This window comes from Centruroides vittatus, unplaced genomic scaffold (assembly GCF_030686945.1).
Source record: "Centruroides vittatus isolate TY-2023 unplaced genomic scaffold, ASM3068694v2 scaffold_386, whole genome shotgun sequence".
In the NCBI taxonomy this organism is placed as follows: domain Eukaryota; kingdom Metazoa; phylum Arthropoda; class Arachnida; order Scorpiones; family Buthidae; genus Centruroides; species Centruroides vittatus.
In genome coordinates, this window is record NW_027122706.1 from 6,707,120 (window position 1) to 6,731,341 (window position 24,222).

The window sequence follows — 24,222 nt, forward strand, 5'->3', positions numbered from 1 at the left end:
ATGACGAGCATTAAAACGGTAAATTTGATAGGTAATTGTTATCACTAACTAGATACACAACAAATGTAAAGAATCTTCATAGAATAATAAGTTAATAAAAAGTTTTATTTTTAAAACATTAGTTACAAAATCAGAAATTATTAAATTACGTAAAAGATTATTAATTAAAGTATACACAACATATGTACACAATTTGTCATTTTGTTTTCATTCATCTACAAAATCAGCCATTTTCTTCTTTGGAAGCACGAGCAATGGAAGTGGCAATCAAACTTGCTTGGTAGCTGCTTCCTAGACGCACATGTAGAAGCGTCATCTGGTGGTCGCTACACGCTAAACGCGGCTACTCCGGATGCACACATTTGCTTGAACCAGTTTGTCTGCTCCGCTTGGAAGCACAATTGCTGGACGCTGCCACATAGGGCACACTCTTAGATGGTGTAAATGTTGTCAGATTCTCATGATATCATTTTTAAGATGGCTGCATTCACAGAAATGTGGTCAAATGTGAAAGTGCATAGTGTGATTCGGTTTCTGCATCTGAAGGGCAACTCACTATAGAAATTCATTGTCAACTTGTTGAAGTGTACGGTGGTAATGTCATGTCACGAAAACAGGTGTAGGTTTGGTGCACTAAGTTCGATAAAGGCAGGACAGATGTGCAAACTGAACAAAGATCTGGTAGGCCAAACACATCCTCCACAGATGACAATCTGTGCCGTTTGAAGGTCTGATTCAGGACAATCATCACATTCGTATTCACAATATTGCTGAAGAACTCAACATCTTCATAGGTAGTGTGCACAAAATCTTGCATGAGCAACTCAACTACCGAAAGACGTATTCATGCTGGGTGCCACCCACAGCAACTCTCAGAAATCTGCAAGACCTCCAGGATGGGATTGTCTCTCAATCACTTGAAACGGTTTCATAAGGAAGGATTTCTGTTCTTGCACCATATTGTTACAGGAGATGAAATGTGGGTGCATCACGTGACACCAGAGACAAAGCAAGCATCAATGTCATGGAAACATCTATCGTCCCCATATCCTAAGAAATTCAAAACAGTTCCATTCATGAAGAAAGTTATGGTGACAATCTTTTGGGACCATAAGGGTGTGCTTCTGGTTGATTTCCTCAGCAGGGGAGCAACAGTGAATGCTGACTCATATTGTCACATACTGACACTGTTAAGGGAGGCAATTTGCAGAAAATGAACTGGACTTCTTTCAACAGGCATCGTGTTGCTGCACAACAACACCCAACCATATTCTGCCAAGAACATATTCTGAATTGTTACGGTGCTTCAAGTGGGCGGTACTGGAACATCCTCCCTACAGCCCCAGCCTGGCACCCTGTGATACCATCTCTTCAGACCATTGAAGAAGCATCTGGGTGGTAGGCGATTCCAAACCGATATGGAAGTTCAACAAGCTGTCATGGGGTGGCTGAAGGGACTTGACACAGGTTTCTTCTCTGCCGCATCAATGCTTTGGTATATTGTTATAATAAATGTTTGGACAAGCATGATGACTATGTTGAAAAATAATATGTACCAGTGCCATAAAAATTTGTATCACTATATCTGCCTGTGAAATGAAATTTGTACAGAAGATCTCTTGTTATTTTACTTTTTGAATCACCCTCGTATTAACCGAATTTAAAAGTTTTTTCTTGATATTGTCTAGCACAGGGATGGCAAACCTATGGCACATGTGCCCAAAGTGGCACGTAATGTATTGTATGATTTCTGTCTTTTTCAATTATCTTTTCTGTTTATCACCTGATCGTTTTTTTTTTTCAATCAGATTTTTTACATTTATTCGAAGTCTAAGACATTGGCATGTATTAACATCTTTAAAGCTAAGTATGCTTACAATATGGCACGCGGACTCAAAAAGGTTTGCCATCCCTGGTCTAGCATATTAATGAGTCTGTTATAGAGAATCTAGGAATATTGCTTATTTTGTGAAGTAGGGCAAAAATTTGCATAATTTGTGAAATTGGCAGTTGATGTGTCTATTTCAAGAATTTGACAGTATTTATGACAAATTCACGAAATTGGCAATTAACTATATATGAACTTCTGGTTTGCACTGGAAGTTACATTATTTCAATTCAAAAATTTTCTCCTAAAAGGAGTTAATTAATGATTGGCACAACTCTATTGCTAATAGGAAAAGTATAATGTACAGGGGCAATACACTACTAATTTGAGATATAGAACATATATTTTAAATTAAAAATATGGTTAAAAATTGCAGCTTAGCATTGTGACTACATTACAATAAAATAATTGTTCATTGTAGTTCTAACAAATAGTTTTAGAATCATTACTGCAAATGTTATACTTAATATTTACCAAAGTAGAGGTACTATAAAAATTAATAATTTTTTTAACCTGCACTTTAAAAATAATTATTTCAAATCAAATCAAATATTCTTTAATCGTAATAGGCATAACCTGTTACAAAGGGGGTTATGTTGTCAACAATCAGCTCTTCTCAATTAATCAATACAAATTTTTTAACATAATTATACAAATTATAGATTATATTTAATGTTGCCATATGAAACATAATGTACAGTACATCGCACTTTCCGTAAAACATTTCTTTAAACACAAGAGGTCAAATTTTTCCTGATATCGTTAGCCTTTTCACATAGACATAACAAATGAAATTTTGAGAAGACCATGTTACATCTTGGACACAAATTATTAGTATACACATCTAACTTATTGTCTATCAGACTGTTGTTTAAATCAGAAAAAAATCATCTCTTTTTGGCTTTCAAAAAACTTCTATAGATTATTTTATTTTCTACATATCTTTTCCAACATGACTGGCGATTAGTTTTCCTAAAACATGATAAACTCCTCTGTTTCCTAATCTTGTAATAACAACATCTGTTGTCATACCATGACTGATTGTATCTCTGTCGTAAAATGTTAGGGCAATAATTGACGCGACAAGTTTCTAACATCACAATTAATTTTATTATTTCATGAATGATAAGGGATTGAAAACAATAAAAATGTCAATTAAAACATGCATAAACTAATAGAGAGAATTGCTTTATTTATCTAACATTTTAACAAATAAATTATTAATTATGAAGGTTTACCTTAAATAAGTCTATTAATTTGTTATGGTTTTAATTATATCTATTATTATTTGACTTTGTAAAAATTATAACTTATGTGAGATTCTTGTAGCATATTTAAGGTGGATGTAATTAGATGGTCTATTTTGGTAGTTGCTTATCATGTACCTAAGAGCTTTTAAAATTATTACATATTTGAGATGGTTTTATAATTAAACTTGTATTTGTTTAATTTTTTATATAATCTTAGAGCCTTTTGCTTTGGGGTGGTAGAACTATCTCCAAAACAATCGAAAATCAATCTGTACGCATGGCATCATACCTAATATTACACTTTATCTATATTACCCAATATCTGCATGAAAGGTTTTGTGATTATTACAGAACACTTGAAAAGAAAAACATGAAGCATTCTATTGTGAAAAAACACCTTGTAATTATTAAAGAAATTTTCCACACTAAATAAGCGTTAATGCAGTCGATTCCGTTTAATTGGGCCACTGGTTAATCAGGGCAGCCGCTTTATTGGGTCAAATCTCAAAGAACTGAAACCGAACTAATAAATTAATACATAATTTAATTGCTTAATTGGGACAGTAGCAGAAAAGGAATTTAGCAAGTTTTGATATACAGTGGTACCTCGTATAATGGATGCTGCGAGCAACAGACTTTCTGTTTGGCCATTACATGACTCAAGCAACGGACTGGCTGCAAATAACGGACTTTCCGTTTGGCAGATATGTGAGGTGAACAACAGACTTCCTGCGAACAAGCGCAAATGATGTTTCTGCTCTTTTGCTGTTGCCAATGACAATCTGCTTTTTTTTAGATGTTTTCCTCTTCTTGGCTTCCCAGAATATCTTCTTGATGTAGGTATTTTGGGAGCCTTTGAAAACAGTTGCTCTTTGGCTGCAGAACAGTAAGCTGTTTTTTTTTTCTTTTTTCTTCTTTGTCCGACTTGCCTGTCCATTGGAAGTCTAACCAAAAAGCCTGGGTGACCCAGGTTGTCTTCAAGGACATGGATCGTGGAAACCTTATCTCCTGCTGTAAAGAAATACCTGCTGGATAAAAAGCTGCCACTCAAAGCCCTACTGATACTGGACAATGCCCCTTGTCACCCAAAAGACCTGGAGGAGATCCTGGAAGAAAGCTATCCTTTCATCAATGTGCAGTATCTGCCAGCAAACACCACTGCCACCCTTCAGTCAATGAATGGATCAGCAAGTCATTGCCAATTTCAAAAAACTGTACACCAGAGCTCTCTTTATGTGAAGGTGTTTGAAGAATGTCAGCTTTGTGGAGACATGACTGTCCAAAAGTTCTGGAAAGAGAAGTTTGATGTTCTTGTGGCAATCAGACTCATCCAAAAGGCCTGGGCAGAAGTCATGCAGAAGACCCTCAATTCAGCCTGGAAGAGGCTTGTTCCTGAATGGACCCAGGAAGAACCAGCTGAGGATACAGAAGTGGTGCAGATCATCTCGACAGCCTGAGAGTTGGAATTGGAGGTGGAAATGGAGGATGTGGAGGAGCTCATTAAAGAACACCAAGAAGAGCTGACAACTTAAGAGCTCCAAGCACTTCTGGCCCAGGAACACGATGAAGCTCAAAGGGAAGCTTCATCTGACAAGGAGGAGGAGCAATCCAATCAACTAATTTCAACTGCTGCCATCAAGGACTTCCTTGTCAAATGGGAAGAGGTTCAGGAGTTTACCAACACTCACTATCCAAACACAGCTGAGGCCAACAGGATCAATGATCTCTACAATGACACCCTTGCCCATCATTTCCGACAGGTGTTGAAGAAGAGAGAGAAACAGACCAGCTTGGACTTGTTTCTCAAGAAATCAGCTGTCAAAATACAAAGGATGGAACAAGAGGAGTTGACCCTGCAAGCCCCAGTAGTTTCTCTTGAATCTGACTCCGATTAAAAAAACAATAAAAAAGAGACCTGCCGCAATGTGTAAAAAGTGTGTCTGTATGAATGTGTGAAGAAATGTGTTCCTCCACCTCCCCCTAACAACATCTGACTACCCGGCATAATTGGTGACGGCTCCATTCTCATTTTTTTTAATGGTACAGTACAGTACGGTTATTTTATGCAGTGGAACGAATTACAGTAGAGAGTCGTTAATCCGAATCAATTGGGGACTGGGGTTGTTCAGATTAGTGATTTGTTCGGATTACCGATTATGTACAAAAAAAATATATTAACCTGTCCGATGTTCAAATTTTTCTTTGTCGCGTGTCGCTTCGTGTTGAATTTTCGTCGATTTTAAACCTAACGAAAATTTTTATTATAATAATCGAGGCTATTGTATTGTTAAAAATTATTTCTTTATTTTGTACAAACAAAATAAATATATTGAAGAATATAAAAACATGAAAATTATACTTTAGAAGTAAATTTAGTATCAAAAATGTTCGATTCAGCACGACACAATCCGACTGAAAATTGTTCAGATTACCGGCAATTCAGACTTCCGGGGTTCGGATTAACGACTCTCTACTGTAGATGTTTTAACGTGTATTTCTATGGGAAAATGTGTTTCATATAATGGACTTTTCACTTAACGGACTTGCACCTGAAACGGATTAAGTATGTTATATGAGGCATCACCGTATTTTAGGGATCTTCCGAAAATATGTAGACACTATGTACACTAATGTTGTGTAGGCCTAATGATTGGCAGAGACAAAGTGGTTTTGTCTTTTGCTCGGGCAGTTCAGTTTTTCTGGAGGGGATCACCATAGCGGAATGTATCAGACTGGGATCTTGTCTGAGATGGACCTGAATGTGAACTACTGACCCTGCTCCAGATTGGACTGGACAATCCCTTTAAAAGCAAAGGGACAAAGATTCCCGGACACTTTTTCAAGGTCTCTCAACTGAGTTGGAAGACAGCTAGTTTCCTTGGAAGGTATTGTGTGCATAATTACATTTAGATTCAAACAGCAGCCATCCTATTGTTGAGACCAGCATCTGGGTCTGGTGATTCTATGGACGCTTCTGCCAAAGTGGCACATCTCCAAGTAAAGGAAACTGTGCTCAAAGAAAGACCATAAGGTGACTTTTGGATGAACCCTTTCCTTTGTCCCTTTTTAGTTAGAACATGTTTTAACTAAAAAGGGAGAAAGGAAAAATCGTTTGATCAGGAACAAATTAAATGGCCAATCCTTATGTACTGTACGTCAGTATTAATACTGTATTCGGCAACACTAACGTGATGCGAATCAGTTATCTATTGTCGTGAGTCTGGCAAATTTATAGTACAAATATTTTCTGTATTTTGGTTTAATAAAGCATTAAAATAAATACCTAATTATTATTTTTTACTTATTTATTTATCTATGTATTACATATTTTATTATAGAATTTATTATTAATTCGTTTAATTGGGGAAGCTGCTTAATTGGGCCAAAGTAGATTAGTCCTAACATGTCCCAATTAAGTGGAATTGACTATAATTATTTTGAATGAATGTATGAATTTTATAATTGTAAGGCTTGTCTTGTGAACTAGGTAAAATTTAAAAATGAACCAGATAAAGTTGGGGAAATTTTTTGTGGATCTGAGTGGGCATTCTGTTAATGTATAAACTAACTTTTGGTGCAGCCAATTATGTAAAAGTACATGAGGTTTATGGAATAAAGTATTTTCAGAAAATTTCTGAACAGCAAATACTATAACTTATTGCATTATTTCTACTGCATTATGAATATGATTTTACATTAAATTAAACTAGTGTTAAACATCAAAATATGAAATATCGTATTTTACTGTAATTTTTCTGTTTAGGTATATTTAAATATATAAATACTTGTATAACTTTGTCGGATGGTAATTTTTTGTAAATCAATTGAAGAGAGAGTCTGTCCAAAAAAAAAAAATCTTTGGTAACCACCATTTATTAAATTTACGTGTTCCAGAATATAAACCCTTGACGACCGGACCTTCCTTTTTAGACTGCTTGGCCGTCAAGTTTAAAGGCATTCCTTTAAAAAACACAGAAAAATATCCAATTAAAATTATAAAGTTAAAATTGGAACTATAAGATTCTCCAGTTCCAATTTTAACTTTATAATTTTAATTGGATATTTTTCTGTGTTTTTTAAAGGAATGCTTTTAAACTTGACGGCCAAGCAGTCTAAAAAGGAAGGTCCGGTCGTCAAGGGTTTATATTCTGGAACACGTAAATTTAATAAATGGTGGTTACCAAAGATTTTTTTTCTTTTTGACAGACTGTCTCTTCAATTGATTTACATATAAATACTTATCATTGTTTTATAATTGTTACATATAGCCTGTATGAATAGTTTATGTAAGTACACTCTGAAATGATCACTTAATGAAGTATTTCTTGGAAAGTATTCCTATTGTTAAGTGATGCATGCAGATAAAACTAACAAATTTTTATTTTGAATTGTTAATTGTAATATAGCAATAATTTTCATTATGAACAAATACTCTCTGCAGTCTTAAATAATCAACTTATTGTTAAAATTAAATTTATTTTAGTGTAATTTAAATAAATATTTAACCATTAACATTAATTTTGTCAGTTTTTGCATTTAACAGCTAAAGTTAAAAGTCCAAACTATTGAAGAACAAATCTCTAGCTGTTAGAAGTGTGTTCAAATCTTTGTGATTGATGTACTCCATTTTATGCTTATAAATTTCCTTGACCATGGTCAAATTAAGTTTCTTAAGATGTTTAATATGGGCAGCATTCTATAAGTTAGTGTTTTCTTGGACTGACAATATGGTAGAAAATTTTTTCTCTGTATTGTACACATGTATTATGATCTAGAATCTGAAGATACAGTTTAAGATAAATGAAAATGCTAGTTCAATATAAAAATTGCTGTTAAATACAAGGTTTATTTCGTTAAATTTGTTGTTCATTCAGTTTATTTGGTTTTTTACAGACAAATTTTATTTTCTTAGTTTCATTTTATTGTACTCTAAAGAAACAATGGTGTTATTTTTAATTTATTAAAAACATGAGATTATTACTGGTAATACTAAAAAATTGCAGAGGTTTGTTAAAATTGAACTGATCAAGCGATTATAAAATTTTATCTCCAGTTAGGTAATCCAGTTACATTTAACCCAGTTATAACCTGAAAAAATTTTTGTTTAGCATTTAAAAACTATTGTATTGAATCAAATAAACCATTGGTCTGTATATTTGAATGGGATTTTAAAATACATATAAACTTTTTGGTAATTGAATAATGAAAATATTTCATTCAATGTCAGCCAACTGTTCAATAATCAACTAAGTAATTAATTAATTGCACTTTTATTATTATTAACAACATATTATAGATACATCCATCTGTAGAATATAATACTGTAATACTACTTAGAATAGCACAGAAAAAGATACTTATATTTATCATAAAAATAATTAAGATATTAATGACAGTTATTTTGAGATAAAATATGATACATTGATAGAATTTATTTGAAAATTAAATGAAACTTATATGAAAATTTTAACTTACTTCAGATTCTCTTATAGTTTTGTGCAGTAAATTATATACAGTATCTTGGATGCTTTTAATAACATTTACATTAATTCATAAATGCTTTTTCTTTTTTTTTTCCTTTAAGATATGTGAAGAGCCGCAGTATGACTGGCCCTCTGCCTCCAAATTATACTTGTTACAGATGTGGAAAACCTGGACACTGGATTAAAAACTGTCCAACAAATAATGTAAAATAATTTTTAATATTGTGTTAATAATTCCTGAATATTTTTAAAAATATTTTAATGTATATATATATATATAACTTAAATGAACTTCATTTACTAATATTTATTTAGTTAATATACCTTTGTGTCCTTATCTTAATTTAAACTTATCTCGTCTACTAGCACTTTATCAATTGCTGCATCCATAAATCCAGAATAATAAGTCCTGTTAATTGATATAGTTTTGTACTAGTAGATGAGACAAGTTTAAATTAAGATAAGGACACAAAGGCGTATTAACTAAACAAATTTTTAATAATTTATAGCTGAAATTCTGGAGCAGGTGATTTAAATAAACAATAATATTTCTGATCTAAGACCTAATTGCTGCATCCATAAATCCAGTATAATAAGTCCTGTTAATTTATAAAGTACTAGTAGATGAGATAAATTTAAATGAAGTTCATTTATGTTTATGTATACTTTTTTGTTTATTATGGAATTTTTTGCATAAAAAAGTTTAGGATGGATTTGATCTGCAGATTGAGAATTGAACAGTACCAATTAATAAAATTTTAATTGTATAAACAGATGAAAATTTCTTACAAACTTGTCAAAATACATAATTAACAAATTTAAATTATAAAAATATAGAATGAAATACAAATATATTTGTGTTTAAGTAGAAATGCTATTAAAGTTTTTATTTTTTGATAAAAACATTTACAAAAGAAGGAGTAGAAAGTATTGATAAGTACAATTTTTTTTAGCATTGATGTTTTGCTTATTCCTTATATTTGACTATTTGTTGTTTTATTTGCTAACAATTCAGTAAAAAGAAAAAAAACTTTATATATACAACGAATTTCATAAAAATTATTTGAGATGGATATTTGAAATTTTTTTAGTAATTTTAGGCATCAAATATATTCTCTTATATTTGATTGCAGATGAAGCATTACTATAGAAAAACATTGAAAAAAATCCATATTTTTTCAATGTTTTAATAATTTTTTAAATTTCAAATTGTTTTTATATATTGAAAAATATCGTCAAAACTATTTTAAAATTTTTATGATCACTTTCTTTTTATGTGAGAAATAGTGGTAAAGAGTGGGAAATAGTAGTTTTTATAAAATTTGTTAATGAAATATTTACATAAATTTGATTTGTAAATTCAATTGTATTCATTAAATAATTGTAAAATTAGATTGGATTACTGAATAACAAAAATAATTTTTAATTTGAGACTATATTAGTTTGAATTCTCAAATTATATAACTATTTTGACACACACAACTGTTAATAAATGAACTATATTTATAAAATATATATTTTTTTCTTTTTTTAGTTTAATAAATTGAAATGACTACTACATAATGATTTAAGATCTGTATATGAATGCATTTGTTCATAAACATTTGATAATTTTTTAAATATTTAAAAAGTTTATATCTGAAGTATAGATTTGACATTTATATATATATTTTTTAATTACTAGTGCAAGGAAACCCTTTATGTATGGGCATACAACAAAAAACATTTCAATCACCAATATCAATTCCAGTACAGAACAAAATAATGTTAACAATACAGCACATAATAATAAGTCTGTTAAAAAAATAATAATAAAGATAATAACAATAGCAAATAAAACCAACAACAATAATAATCATAACCAAAAAAAAAGAAATAAAAAATATATACACAAAAAGTGGCAGCAAATAGTCGATGCAAACTAAAATTCTAAAAAAATTTTTATAAATGAAATTAAACAATTAAATTACCTGAATAATTAATTGAATTGTTATAATATGCCCAAAAATGCTGCCTACTCTCAAACACTGAAACAGCCACTAATATACTTTATTTACACCTCCTGGTGGTTATAACTGAAAGAAAAAAAAATCTTAAACTAAACAAATCTATTCCTATTAACCATTTATCTTAGCAATAAAATTATAAATACAATCATATTTATTATAATCGCACAACAATTGTTTATATGCTTGAACCAACAAATAATCTAAACCAAAACACTTTTGTCTGACAGATGTCAAAGCCTTACATTTGGTTACTAAATGAGAAGCATCAAAATTAATATTATAGTAACAAAATTCAAAATCTAAACATAGAGCCATCATTCTTTTAAACATATTGCATTGCACATGTAACACAGTTTGTATAATGCAAAATGGTCTCTCTATTCACATAAGTCATTGAGCCCCACTCGTTAAAAATACCCAAATACCATTTATTATATTTATAATTAGAAACACTATATTTGAACTTATTTAAATATTTATTAAATATACCTAAATACTTGTACTTATCAACAACTTCTATTTTACAATTCTGTATAATCTACCAGGTGAAGATTCTATCAACTTTGTTCCTTCCAATTTAGTATTCTGCTTTAAATTCAGTTGAATTAATAGTGCCATCCCATCCTTAATATCCAGTTCTAAAATCCTTCTCTCTTCCAATGGGTCTGTGTGAAAAATCTTAGATCTATTATCTGACTTGCTCACTGGCAAATACAGTGGTACCTCGATATACGAGTGCCCTAATATACGAGTGTTTTGAGATAAGAGCCGCCGAGCGAGCAATATTTTGCTTTGAGATGAGAGCAAGATTTGAGATACGAGGAATCGCACACTATATCACTGCACACGACCCCAACATGCGAGGCGCATGTTGGGGTCGTGTGCAGCGTCTAACGGTTTCTCCCACCTCAGACTAGACCTTAGTCTGTGTGCTTGTTTCCCTCGTTTTCGAAGCATTTTTGATAAGTTGGGTTCGCGTTTTTTGCTTTTTGTACATTTACAAAACTTTATCACATTTATTTTTATAACTATGGGTCCGAAGAAGAAGATGATGTCTATTGAATTAAAGCGTGAAATCATAGAAAAACATGAGCAAGGTGTGCGAGTAATTGACTTGGCGAGGATGTACGGGCGTAGCACATCAATGATATGTACTGTGCTTAAACAGAAGGAGTTGATAAAGGGTATAACGCTAGCTAAGGGCGTTACAATAATTTCTAAGCTCCGGACATCTCTCCATGAAAAGATGGAGAAACTACTGATGGTGTGGGTGACAGAGAAGCAGCTTCAAGGAAGAACCTTAACACAAAGCATCATATGTGAGAAGGCACGAGCGATTTACGGTGATTTGCTGAAGCAGATTCCACACACTTCCACAAACGAGGAATCAGAAAACTTGTTTAAAGCCAGTCAGGGCTGGTTTGACAACTTTAGGAAAAGGACCGGCATTCACTCCGTCGTCAGGCATGGTGAAGCAGCAAGTTCGGATGTGAAGGCAGCTGAGGTTTACATCAAAACGTTTTCCGAACTGATAGAAGCCAAAGCATACATCCTTCAGCAAGTCTTCAACTGTGACGAGACAGGGCTTTTCTGGAAAAGGATGCCGAATAGCACTTACATAACGGCAGAGGAGAAGACGATGCCAGGTCACAAACCCATCAAGGATAGATTAACTCTAGCACTTTGCGCCAATGCGAGTGGCGACTGCAAAATCAAGCCTCTGCTAGTATACCATTCGGAAAATCCCAGAGCCTTTAAGTCACATAAGATTTTAAAAGAAAAACTGCAAGTTATGTGAAGGGCAAATCCAAAGGCGTGGGTCACCAGGAAATTCTTTGTGGAGTGGATAAACCTGGTGTTTGGCCCTTCTGTTAAAAAATATCTACAGGAAAACAACTTACCCATGCAAGCCCTTCTCGTCCTCGATAATGCCCCTGCTCACCCACCAAATCTCGAAGATGATTTACTCGGAGAGTTCAAGTTTATAAAGGTTCTCTACCTACCACCCAACACCACTCCTATCCTGCAGCCCATGGATCAGCAGGTGATTTCTAATTTTAAGAAGTTGTACACCAAGCACATTTTTCGGCGCTGCTTTGAGGTGACAGAGAACACAAACCTTACCCTTCGAGAGTTCTGGAAGGACCACTTTGACATCGTGATATGCCTGAGAATTATTGATCAGGCCTGGCTGGGTGTTACAACGAGGACCTTAACCTCTGCATGAAAGAAGCTGTGGCCTGAGGCTTTACCTGAAAGGGCCTTCGAAGGATTGGAACCCGAAGTGTCAGTGGTAGAGGAGATTGTTTCTCTGGGAAAATCCATGGGTCTGGAGGTGAATGAGAGATATGTGAACGAACTCGTCGAGGAACAGTCTCAGGAGCTGACAACTGAGGAGTTACACGATCTACATTCGCAGCAGCATACTGTGGTTCAACAAAAAATTAGTTTTGAAGAGGAGCCAGAGATGGAGGAGGTTATCTCTACAAGAGATATAAAGGAGATCTTGGGAATGTGGGAGAAAGTTGTAGAGTTCGTGAATAAAAATCACCCCGAAAAAGTTGAAACTGGTCGTGAATCGGAGTTATTCAACGAAACTTGCCTAACTCATTTCCACAATATCCTGAAAGAGAGGAAGAAACAAACCTCCTTGGACAGTTTTTTTAAACGATCTGCAGGTGAAAATGAGCAAAGCGTGACAAAAAAAGCGAAGACCAGTGACGAAAATTAAGCGCTTCCGTAAGCACTTCACTTTTTCTTTTATTATGTTTTTATAGAATATGTATTTGTTATTTATAAATAAATGTTTCTTCTTGTAAATACGTTTTTCTTATTCAAAAACACTTAACAAAAACAACTGAGGTGGTGTTTTGGGAGCTGGAACGGATTAATGGCATTTCAATTAATTTCAATGGGGAAAATTGCTTTGAGATACGAGCAAGGTTACGGAACGAATTAAACTCGTATGTCGAGGTACCACTGTAGATCTTCCTTTTAGACATGTTGAATATTACCAATAATCTTACCTGAAAAATTAAATGGATTGTTAATTATATGTCCAAAAATGCTGCCCAGACTTAACATTATATCACATCAAAATATATAAATTATTAAATAGTTTTTAAAAAGTTAAATTTTTATTACATGAAAATTAATGAGTTTTGGATGCTATAGCAGTTTACAGCAAGTTAGAATTGAATATATAATGGAAAATCTTATTGTTTTTTCAGTGTTATAAAGTTAATATTATATAGTGTTATAAATGAAATAAGAACTCTTTATTATTTAACATTTGAATTAGTTTTTAATAGAAAAATTTTAGTTAGTTATTTTCATTAATGACTTGAAAGTTAATGTAAGATTAAGTAAGCAAAAATGTAAAATTGTTCAGTTTTTAAATTGCATTTAGCAAGAGAAAATTGAAACATTTTTTTCCCCTGGATTATGATATAAATCAAATATAAAAATGATATTTAATTTTGTTATACTATATCAGGGCTTCTTAAACTATTGGTTGCGACCCCAAATGGGGTCGCTTAGCGAAATCTTGGAGTCACAAGATTTTAAGGCAAAATATTGAAAATAATTTGTAAGAGTTTGAAAATGGCATGCTTTGTGTCGTAGGTTTCGTGAGTTGCACTTTGTGTCACTTCTGGTGCAGCGAGACAACGATTCAGCAGCACTGATTGTAGTGTGAACTAGTGTAGTGTTGTTGCTTTTCAGTGTATTCAGTTGTCTCTGTTCCATTGTAACACAAGAGTGAACTGTGGTAGTACACCATTATTGTTTTTGCAAATTTGTGTATATCTTCAATATATATGTATATTTTTATTGTATTTCATATGTATATTGCAAAATATTTATATATCTTTATTTTATATTTGGGGGGGGGGGTCGCGGAAAAAAATCACAATCATAAATGGGGTTGTGAATAAAAAAAGTTTAAGAAGCCCTGTACTATATAATAAGTTAAATTAAAATTAAACTTTTTACTGTAAATATTTAATTATATGTACAGTAATTACCATATAACTAAATATTTTATAAAATGCGCATACCTTGAACTTCCTAATTGCATTCGATTAGAAAGTTCAAGTTACCTAAAAAAGAACCGCAATAGTTCAAAAACATTTGTAATGGACTTTTATTTTATTTTATATTTTGTTCCAAGATGCAAACCGGTAAAAGGCTTATAGGTACATGCATTTTACATTACTCCAGTGTAGTAATACTACTGTTTTTAAATATTTCATACTTGAAAAATAGTTAAATATTTTCTCTCTATATATATTTTATGTAAATAGTAATAACAACATATTTTTGTGCAAGTAAGAGCATCTGTCATGTATGAAAATGTTTTTGTGTTTGAAACACATCTTGCTTTGCTTATAAAAGTATACTTCATATATAAAGACATGATGTTATGTGTACCAGCTTGTTTTGATATACAAGAGCACTGCTGTGCCAATGTAAATTAAATATAAAGGTATTGGTACAGGAACTATTTAGTACCATCTCTGTGGAAATATTATCAAAAATAGAAAACCAAAATTAAAAAAAAAATACACTTCCAATATTATAAAAGTTTTTTAAAAGTAGTATGTGTTTTTAGATACTTAATATAAAGCAGGCATGCTCTTATATTTGTGGAAATATGATAGTTGAATATTATAAGCAATGATTTTTTTTTTATTTACTAAAGTTAATGGTAATTAATATAGAATTTATAACAATTGTAAATGTATAAAATATAATTTAATATAGTTGGAAATTAAAAGAAGTACAGGAATTCCACGCAGCTTTATGGTTCCTGTTGATGGGCCAGAGCATAAAGGTGCTCTTCTCACTAGTACTGGAGAATTTGCAGTCCCGCTTATTGATCAGTAAGTCTTACTTAAATAATTTTTTAAATAAAGATTGAGATGTATATGTTTAAAATTTTATATATTTTAGTGAAGCTTATAAAGAAGTCAAAAAGGAAAAACCACCATTTTTGAAAGAACCAGAACCAGAACCTGATCCTGAACCAAAACTCCCAGAAGATTTATTATGTATGGTTTGCAGAGATTTACTACAGGATGCAGTACTTATTCCATGTTGTGGAGATAGCTTTTGTGATGAATGTAATTATTTATATCTTTATTCTAATGCATTCAAATCAAAGCAATAATAAAGTATTATTTTACAACTATATTAATATACATAAATTGTATTATTTTGTTAAAAATAATATATTATATTTTTAATATAAATAAGTCTAGAAGATTCTTTTTATGCCTAAGTTTCACAATTGAGTAACATTTGACTGTGTATTTTAGATAGGTTTAATTTTACTAAGCATTTAACTAAATATAACGATACTGGTTAGATATATGGAAAATAACAATTGTACATTCTGAGGGGGGAACTTCAAAATATATCAATTATTTTAAATAAAAAGGTATAAAAATATATTTATAAATTTAATACATATTACACATGTATTATATTAATGGTTAGTGACATTTTTAAAAACAGTATTTTGTTTTTGTTTACTTAGATAATTTTTAAAATGCATCTGTTGAAATTTTTTATACTTTAATTGTAATACAATATGGCTACTTATATATATATATATATATATATATATATATTGTTTCTGAAGCATAACTGTAGAATTTTTCATTAGATAATATTTTGGTGTACAAAAACACAACAATTTTTCAATATTTAAAAAAAATTATTTTTAGAACTACAGAATTTATTAAATAAGATCAGATTTTCTCATGTGCAAAAATGTAATTTCTATTTTTGATACTAAAGTGATTTGAAATTGGAATTTTGTTTTTTTAAATGTTCAGTAGTAATTTAAAATCATAGTACTTAAGATAAGAAATGGTGACTTTTTTCTAATGTTATAATAATAATATACAATTATAAGACTAATTAATAAGTATAAAATCATACCAGTTTATTTGTTGATAAAAAGACTATAACATATTCAATTAAAAATTCAATATTTTAAACGATGCTTTTTTTATAGGTGTCAGACAAGTATTATTGGATTCAGAGAATCATGAATGTCCTGTATGTCATGAAACAGATATATCACCAGATAATTTAATTCCCAATCGCTTCTTACGAACTCAAGTTATGAATTTTAAAAATGAGACTGGCTACACTCGTGTTAAAGGTGGCCGTTCCCAACCTATTGAAAATCTTCCTATAACACAAATTCAATCTCCAGCTGTTACTCCAGTGCATCTTTCACCTGTAAATACCATTATGGTTCCACCTTCTCCACTGCAGTCTCAAACACCTCCTACCATCCAGATAAGTTCACCCTCACATATAATTAATGAAAATGAAGCATCAAATTCTCTTCAAAATGAATGTCAAGAAAAAATTTTAGAAGAAGCATCAGCTGTTTGTGAAGAAGTTAAATCTGAGTCACAGATTTTGCATTCTCCAAATAATGATACTTTGGAAAAACATGAATCAACACACATTGGAATAGAGTAAGAATTAAAACCTTAGTAGTAGTAGTAGTAAGTAGTAAGTAGTATCTAAAATAAACTGGTAAATTGACAAATGTCAAATATAATAGCTTTTGTAGAAATGTAAATGTTTTTTGAACAGTAGTATGAAATATTGTGGAAGCTCCATTTTTATGCTTTCTTTATTTGCAGATCTTGCATATTTGTGATTTGGTATTTTAATTACTTTTCATATTTACAAAGGTAAAATTTACTTATTTGCAGAAGGATTAACAAAATTAATGAAACGAAAAAAAAGGGAGGTAATTAGATTATTTTTAATATGTCTGGTTGAATTCTGTTGCCAGCCATTAGATTGCATTATTGTAACATGTGAACTTATGTGAATAGTAAATATTGTATTATATATTACTATATAATATAAAGGTTAGCACTGCATATCAAGGTTGGATTTTAGTTAATTTTTCTTTTATGTTACAAATCAAAAATGTCAGCTAAAGAAGTCTCTAGTGCTTTGATATTTTATCAGAAAAGCAAGAAGAAAAAAAAGATGTCTTGAAAACAGAATTAGGTTGTAGATCACATGCATGGAGGAGAGTTAGAAATCAGATTCATTTATCAATGCAAAAACATTAAGAAAAAAGAGAGAAAGATTAAAACTGCAGGGCAAAATTTCTTATATGAAACATCTAAAATTTTTTAAAATTATCATCATTTATATATATAAATGAGGATGTTTGTACATAGAAGCACAGGATTATTTTAACTAATTTCATTAATGAAAATTAAGGCTATACAAACAAAGTTTGAGTTCTTTTGCCTATTTATATCCTTTAGGATATAAGAAAAAGGATATAAACAGGCAAAAGGACCCAAACTTTGTTTATATAGTCTTAATTTTCATTAATGAAATGAGGATGGATGTTTGTTTGCTGTGCATTGCCTAGGCCATTCAATCAAGTGCTATGAAACTCTGAAGTTGCATTCATATACTTCAATCTGGATCATGTCATACATCTCACACCAAAATATTGATGGATTTCTACATATAAATTAATTTTTGTCGATATTTGATTTTCTAACTTTACATGTAGCACCATCTATTGGCAAACAATTTAAGAAACTAATAAAGTAAATATAATTTTTACAAAAAAGGATAGAATTTTAAATATATATATATTATATTCACTTAATTACTGCAACAATGATATAGTATGAAATAGACAAGCTATTACACACCATTACTGTAACAGACAGACAGACAAAATAATCTTATTCAGTCTGATACCGCTAGGCACAGTTGGGAAGAAATTTATTAATTATAATTATTCATTGATAAAAGTTATACATTAATAAATATTGATGAAAACAAGTTAAGCATACATTGGTGAAACAAGTCGAGTGAAGTAATCAAATAATACCAGATAAAATAAAAGAAAAATTGCATATATACAAGGAAAATAAGATAGGATGAATTAAACCGACATTATGCAAAATCAGTGATACAATGAATAAGCAATACGATTCGTGTGGTGAATTTAACACATTATATACAGTCGAATTGCGTATGTACAGTACATGGAAAACATAATGGAACAGAATGGACAAGCAATGTGCTGAGCCAGTCATACATTGAATAAACATTAGGGTACGTGAGAAGACAGTGTAACATGTAGCAGTACATTGAAGACAGAAGAGATGAACAGTCCATTATTGGATCATTGTTTTTGTGAAATAGAGTTTGACAATTTTTTTAAATAGGCAGAAGTATTTTTTGCTAGACAGTATCAATTCAAGATCACATTGCCAATCAAGATTATCTTCATCCATGAGCTGCTTGAGTTGTTGCCTTGTGTCTTCTAGCATCAGACAATTTATCAGATAGTGTTTCATTCCATCCTAAACCTCACAGATGGAACAGCAGTTCATTCCGATGATATTGAACCTACGAAGTTATATGTTGAACCATCTGTGTTCAGACAGAAACTGCGAAGTTTGGTGTTTGGGTAAAACCAGTTCCATCAAAGACATCTTTCAATGCTCAGGGAAAACTGATGGGAGATTTATTAAAAAAGTTCCAAGGATTAATTTTGTTGATTAAATCAATATTATGACCATACAAATAATTTTGGGTCTTTACAGAATTATCCTTTTTAATTGTCCAATCAGAGACAGATGGTAACAACTTAAAACCAACAAATGACATTAAAAAATTCATACAATACAATTGACACCGACCTTTTCTTTGAGGATCCGACACCAAAAAGAAAAGGTCAGCGTCAATTGTATTGTATGAATTTTTAATGTCATTTGTTGCTTTTAAGTTGTTACCATCTGTCTCTGATTGGACAATTAAAAAGGATAATTCTGTAAAGACCCAAAATTATTTGTATGGTCATAATATTGATTTGATGGGAGATTTGTTGCTCAGGAATGAGTTCCCATTCCTGCTGCCATGCTGCAATGATGTCATGCCATAAAAGCTGCTTCAGTCTGGAAGCTGGTAGATGACTGTTAGGCTGGGTCAGTGCTTGTAAGCAGAGTAGCTGCACGTGCAAGAGAATCAGCACGTTTGTTTCCCCTAGTACCACAGTGTCCCCAAATCCATTTAATACCATGGGTGGTGTTGGTCTGGGCAGCAGAAGAAAGAATATCTCTGGCTATGGGGTGGGTGCTATCTTTATTAGTTAATAAATGGACAGTGGCAAAGCTGTCAGTCAGGATGGAGATGTTATTACTGCTAAATTTTATGTTGCAAAACTCTATTGCTTTAAACACAGCAAACATCTTGGCCTGAAACACTGAACACTCTGGGTGTAGAACATAAGTGTCATGATGAACTTCATTGGTGTTAATGTACACAACAAAAGCACTTGCAGTACCCTGTGAAGTCCAGTATAAACCTCGATGTTGGTTGGGCAATCATGAGGTCAAAGGCCCTTCCTAAGTGTTGAATGAGGCAAGTCCACAAAAGGCCTGCTGACCTCATAGCAAGATGCATCATACATGTTACTAGAAATAGTGATACTCTTTCTCCTGGACAGCAGAAACTGCCCAGTGCAGTATTGGATTTGGTGGAGAATGGGAGGCTTCCCTGCAAGAACAGGAAGAGCAGCATTTGAAACAGTGCAGTAGCAATAAGTCATAGGAGAGCAAGACTCTGGGCTGTTCAAAGCCGACAGTGGTTGAGAGATTGAGAGGCTGCCTCACTCTAGAAAATTGAAGCATAGCAAATGATGGGCATGAACACACAGTCGTAAATAGCGTTGATGGCCTCATAGTGTAAGATTCGCTGACTTTAAAGGGGGGATTCAATTAATCCCGTGTCACTGACACCAGTGTAAGATTTGGACTGGTGTAGACTGGGCTTAAATATCCCACGTCAGGATGAGCTTAAGGGAACCCGTGTATGTGGGCGGTGGCGAAGGAGGCAAATGATGACAAGTGTTTATAGGCGGAAAACCGTTTATTTGGACGAATACATGCTTACATCGGTTAGGTTGATCCAAATCTCGGCGATCTTCAGATCGTAAGAGTTCGGCAGGTCACTCTAGTCCCGGGCGGACGAGAAGGGCTGTACGGCGATGTCGACGGGCGGTGGCACACTTTAAGTTCCGAGGGATGACACAGCACACACTGGTTTAATCCTCAAGTGGCACGTCGGTCATTCCGAAAAACTCTGTCTTGACCTTGAAGTCCCAGTTTTTATACGTTTTTCCGTGTCCTGTCCACCTTGCGGATTGGTCCCTCGTCCCTTTCCTCGCTTCTCGATTGGCCTCCCCTTTGTTTCCAAGTGCAAAACGAGACCATGTCGGGTCGCGGGAAAGGTCCGATTCGAGGTGTCTATTTGACACCCTTTTTCGACTATGCTCCAAGATTGTTGATAGAACCACAACACCTGCACTCATAATTTAATCCGTTGTTTGCAATTGATGTCATTTTGGAATTCTAACGATCACGCGATATTTTTCTATCTCTTCAATTTTTCCCTTTTTCTGAAATTGTTTTCCTATGTTTAATTTTTTCTTTGAATACTTGTGTCAACCTTATATCTCTTTATGAGTGCGTGTGTCAGAGTTCTACCTTTGGATTAAACATTAACAGGTCGTTTAACACGCGTTGACGTCATCCCGAGACTCGTTGTTTACATTTTTCGTTACGTTGTTTTGATTAAGAGTTTTTTTTTTCCTCTCTCTCTCTCTTATATAATTTATCGTTAATTTTTTCACAACAGAATTCTGCATTTTTGCTATTTCGGACCTCGTCTGGGTCCTTACAATAGTCAAGACTCCAACTATTTCTGGCAAGCCATTATTGCAACAGGTAGTGCACAGAATTTGTCTGTGTGGAGTGGAGTAGTGTTTTGCCCTGTGATCATACTTTTTCTGTTAGCAATAGAGTTATGATGGTTATGTATCAAACTCCATTAAGGACAAAACTTTTTAATCAAAATAACATGACTTTCAATTTGCATTGAAAGTTCAGATGTAGTTAATTGAGGCCTCCTGCCCCTAAGCTTTTTATATCTGGTCTCAGCATTCATCTATGTAATTCTTAGGAGGTTAGGGTTAGACAGCAGATAGGCAACAGTGAATTTATAGGTCTACAAGTTTTTCAAAATGCAGCCTATAAGTACCCTCCAGTAACTAAGTGTATAAAATCACCAAACACCAGTAGTCTGTTGTGGGTTTGTGTATGGCCAACAGACTAGCCATGTGCAGTTTTCTCTGTTTTCTTCATGTTAGTAACACCTAAATAGGGACAGCTTTACGTAAGTTTTTCTGAGATGCATCCTTCTTGGCAGATTGCTCACACATCATGTTGCCATAACAAAGTAAACCAAACCAATTCTAATAATTTTTCTATAAATGCAATATTCACATGGACATACTTAACTACCTCAAAACTGGACACTCCACCCCTTTCCTGATTTCATCTTTCCTTATTAACTCTTAAACCCATTGCCCCAAACTTCCTTTACTAGTACTGCTTAAAGATGTTCTAACAATGTTCAACCAAATTAATGTACAGTACATGCAACAATTTTAAGGTACAAAGCTCAAAGTCTTTTTCTGTGCCAATGTTTATTTTTCCTATTTATTATCACAGTGAGATTGCTTCATTCGAAACTTCCTGTAGTTGTAGTCTGTGTAATGTGCACTTTATTCACATGTTGAGTCTTGCTGTCAAATCTGCTTTTACTATTCTTTTCCCACAATTTTCAAAACTTTCCTTTACTATATGTTTCTGCTGAACTTTACTTTTTCAACCTATTTTATCTGTTTTTTTTCTATGGGATCATATAAAAGCAATTATTTTTGCATTTTTATGGGATTTTTTTATTTATTTAAACATATTTTGTATCAAATCTTAACGTCCAAAAATGTTAAAATTAGCAACTTTCATCACATCAGGGGCCATCACAATCTATCTGACACAGATACTTCAAATGTTAATAGTAGTAGACAAATATTAATTAGTAGTTGTTGACCATCCACGCTTCCTGGAAGAGGTCAATAACTACTTTTGGTTGAATTAACTTCAACCCTTTTGTACAACAGACCCTTCTTCCTATCAGACCCAGCAGTATGGTGGCATTTGAATATGAAAATTGCATAATACAAGATTACAGGCCAACACAAAATATATTTTAAGTGGTTTTCCAGGGTACAGAGTTTAAATATTTGGGCTGTTTTTCATGAAATTGATTTATTGGCAGATTACCATATGATATTTGGCTGTGAAAGAAAGTTTTTTACAGCTAACATTAGAAAAAAAATACAACGTATTAAATTTTTAAGATATTGTATTTTCAATTGATGTCTACTTTATTAATGAAACTGTGCCATTTTGTACCATTTGAGTATTGCAATAAATGTGACAATGGTAGGCTAAAATTACCAATTGCTTTATATGATTTTTGTTTCAATGTTTGTTATATTATTGTATTTGATTTACATAACTGCAAAGGTTATCTTATGTAAGGGTTTATCACACCAAGTGACCAATCTAATACATTTTAAATTAAAAATTATTTATTCTTCTACTGTATACAATTTAAAGAAATTTTTAAAATGTGTTAGATTGTTCACTTTGGTTGATAAACACTTATGTAAGATAACTATATAGTTATATAAATCAAATACTATACTATAATATTATATAATTGAAGGATTAGAAGTACGAAATAATCTTAATGTTTGTTTGTATTTTTTTCCTGGGCAATGCTGAGCTTACCTGCTAGTATATTAATATTTTGTCAATTTCCTAATTTTTTAAATGTATTTCTTCTTTCTGTATTTGTTTTTTCCATAATTTTTGGTATTTACACTCTCGTATGGATGGAGCTGTGTTGATTTGTGATATTTGAATTTTAAATTTCTATGTTGTATATGATTAAGATTGATGCTTTATGTAATTTTATAACAGAATGTGCACATTTTTGAATGAAAAGTTTAATACCATATGTTTTGGAGTAGAAAGTTTAGGAATAATGTCATTAGTTACAAAAGTTGTAAAGAGATGGCTTAAATGGTACTCATTTTATTCATCTACATTGATAAACAATCAGTGAACTATGATAATTTGATTGATTGATGATTGAATTGATTGAATGATGACATTTTTTAATCCATTAATTTATGATTGGTGAAGATAGGTTGGATATTATATTGGTAGACAATTAAAACAATTATCATTATGCCAAACAATCTGTCATATTATCCAGCTATAATAAAGCTAATTTAATAATTTAATAATAATAATAATAAATTAGATATAAAGTAATTTGACTAGACATATGTGGTCAGGCTGTCATTCATGATAATTTTAATAGAGAGAATTCTCATTAATACGAATCACTAGGGAACAGATGTTTGAATTGCTGTACAATCAGAGATCAACCTATCTTTGCTTAGTAGGATAAGAAAATCTATTCTACTGAAAATAGAACATTAATTACAGTACCACTTTGCTGTTTACACTTTTCAGTGTGAATAATAAAATCATTATTGGATATAGGGTTATTTCTTAGGGGTTGGGAAGGTAATTTACAGTTTGGTTTAACAAATTTTGGTAAAATCTTTGTTCACTTTAATGCATGAAAATTAACATTGT

At 32.2% G+C, this 24,222-nt stretch overlaps 1 protein-coding gene across 1 annotated transcript in view; it reads left to right on the forward strand.

The window, feature by feature from the left end:
* snama (something that sticks like glue) overlaps nucleotides 1-24,222 on the forward strand; it is a 133,701-nt gene that overhangs the window by 91,118 nt on the left and 18,361 nt on the right. The window contains 4 exon segments of the mRNA XM_067286829.1: nucleotides 8,723-8,825; nucleotides 15,395-15,513; nucleotides 15,584-15,753; nucleotides 16,653-17,127. Coding sequence (XP_067142930.1) covers nucleotides 8,723-8,825; nucleotides 15,395-15,513; nucleotides 15,584-15,753; nucleotides 16,653-17,127 — 867 coding nt within the window.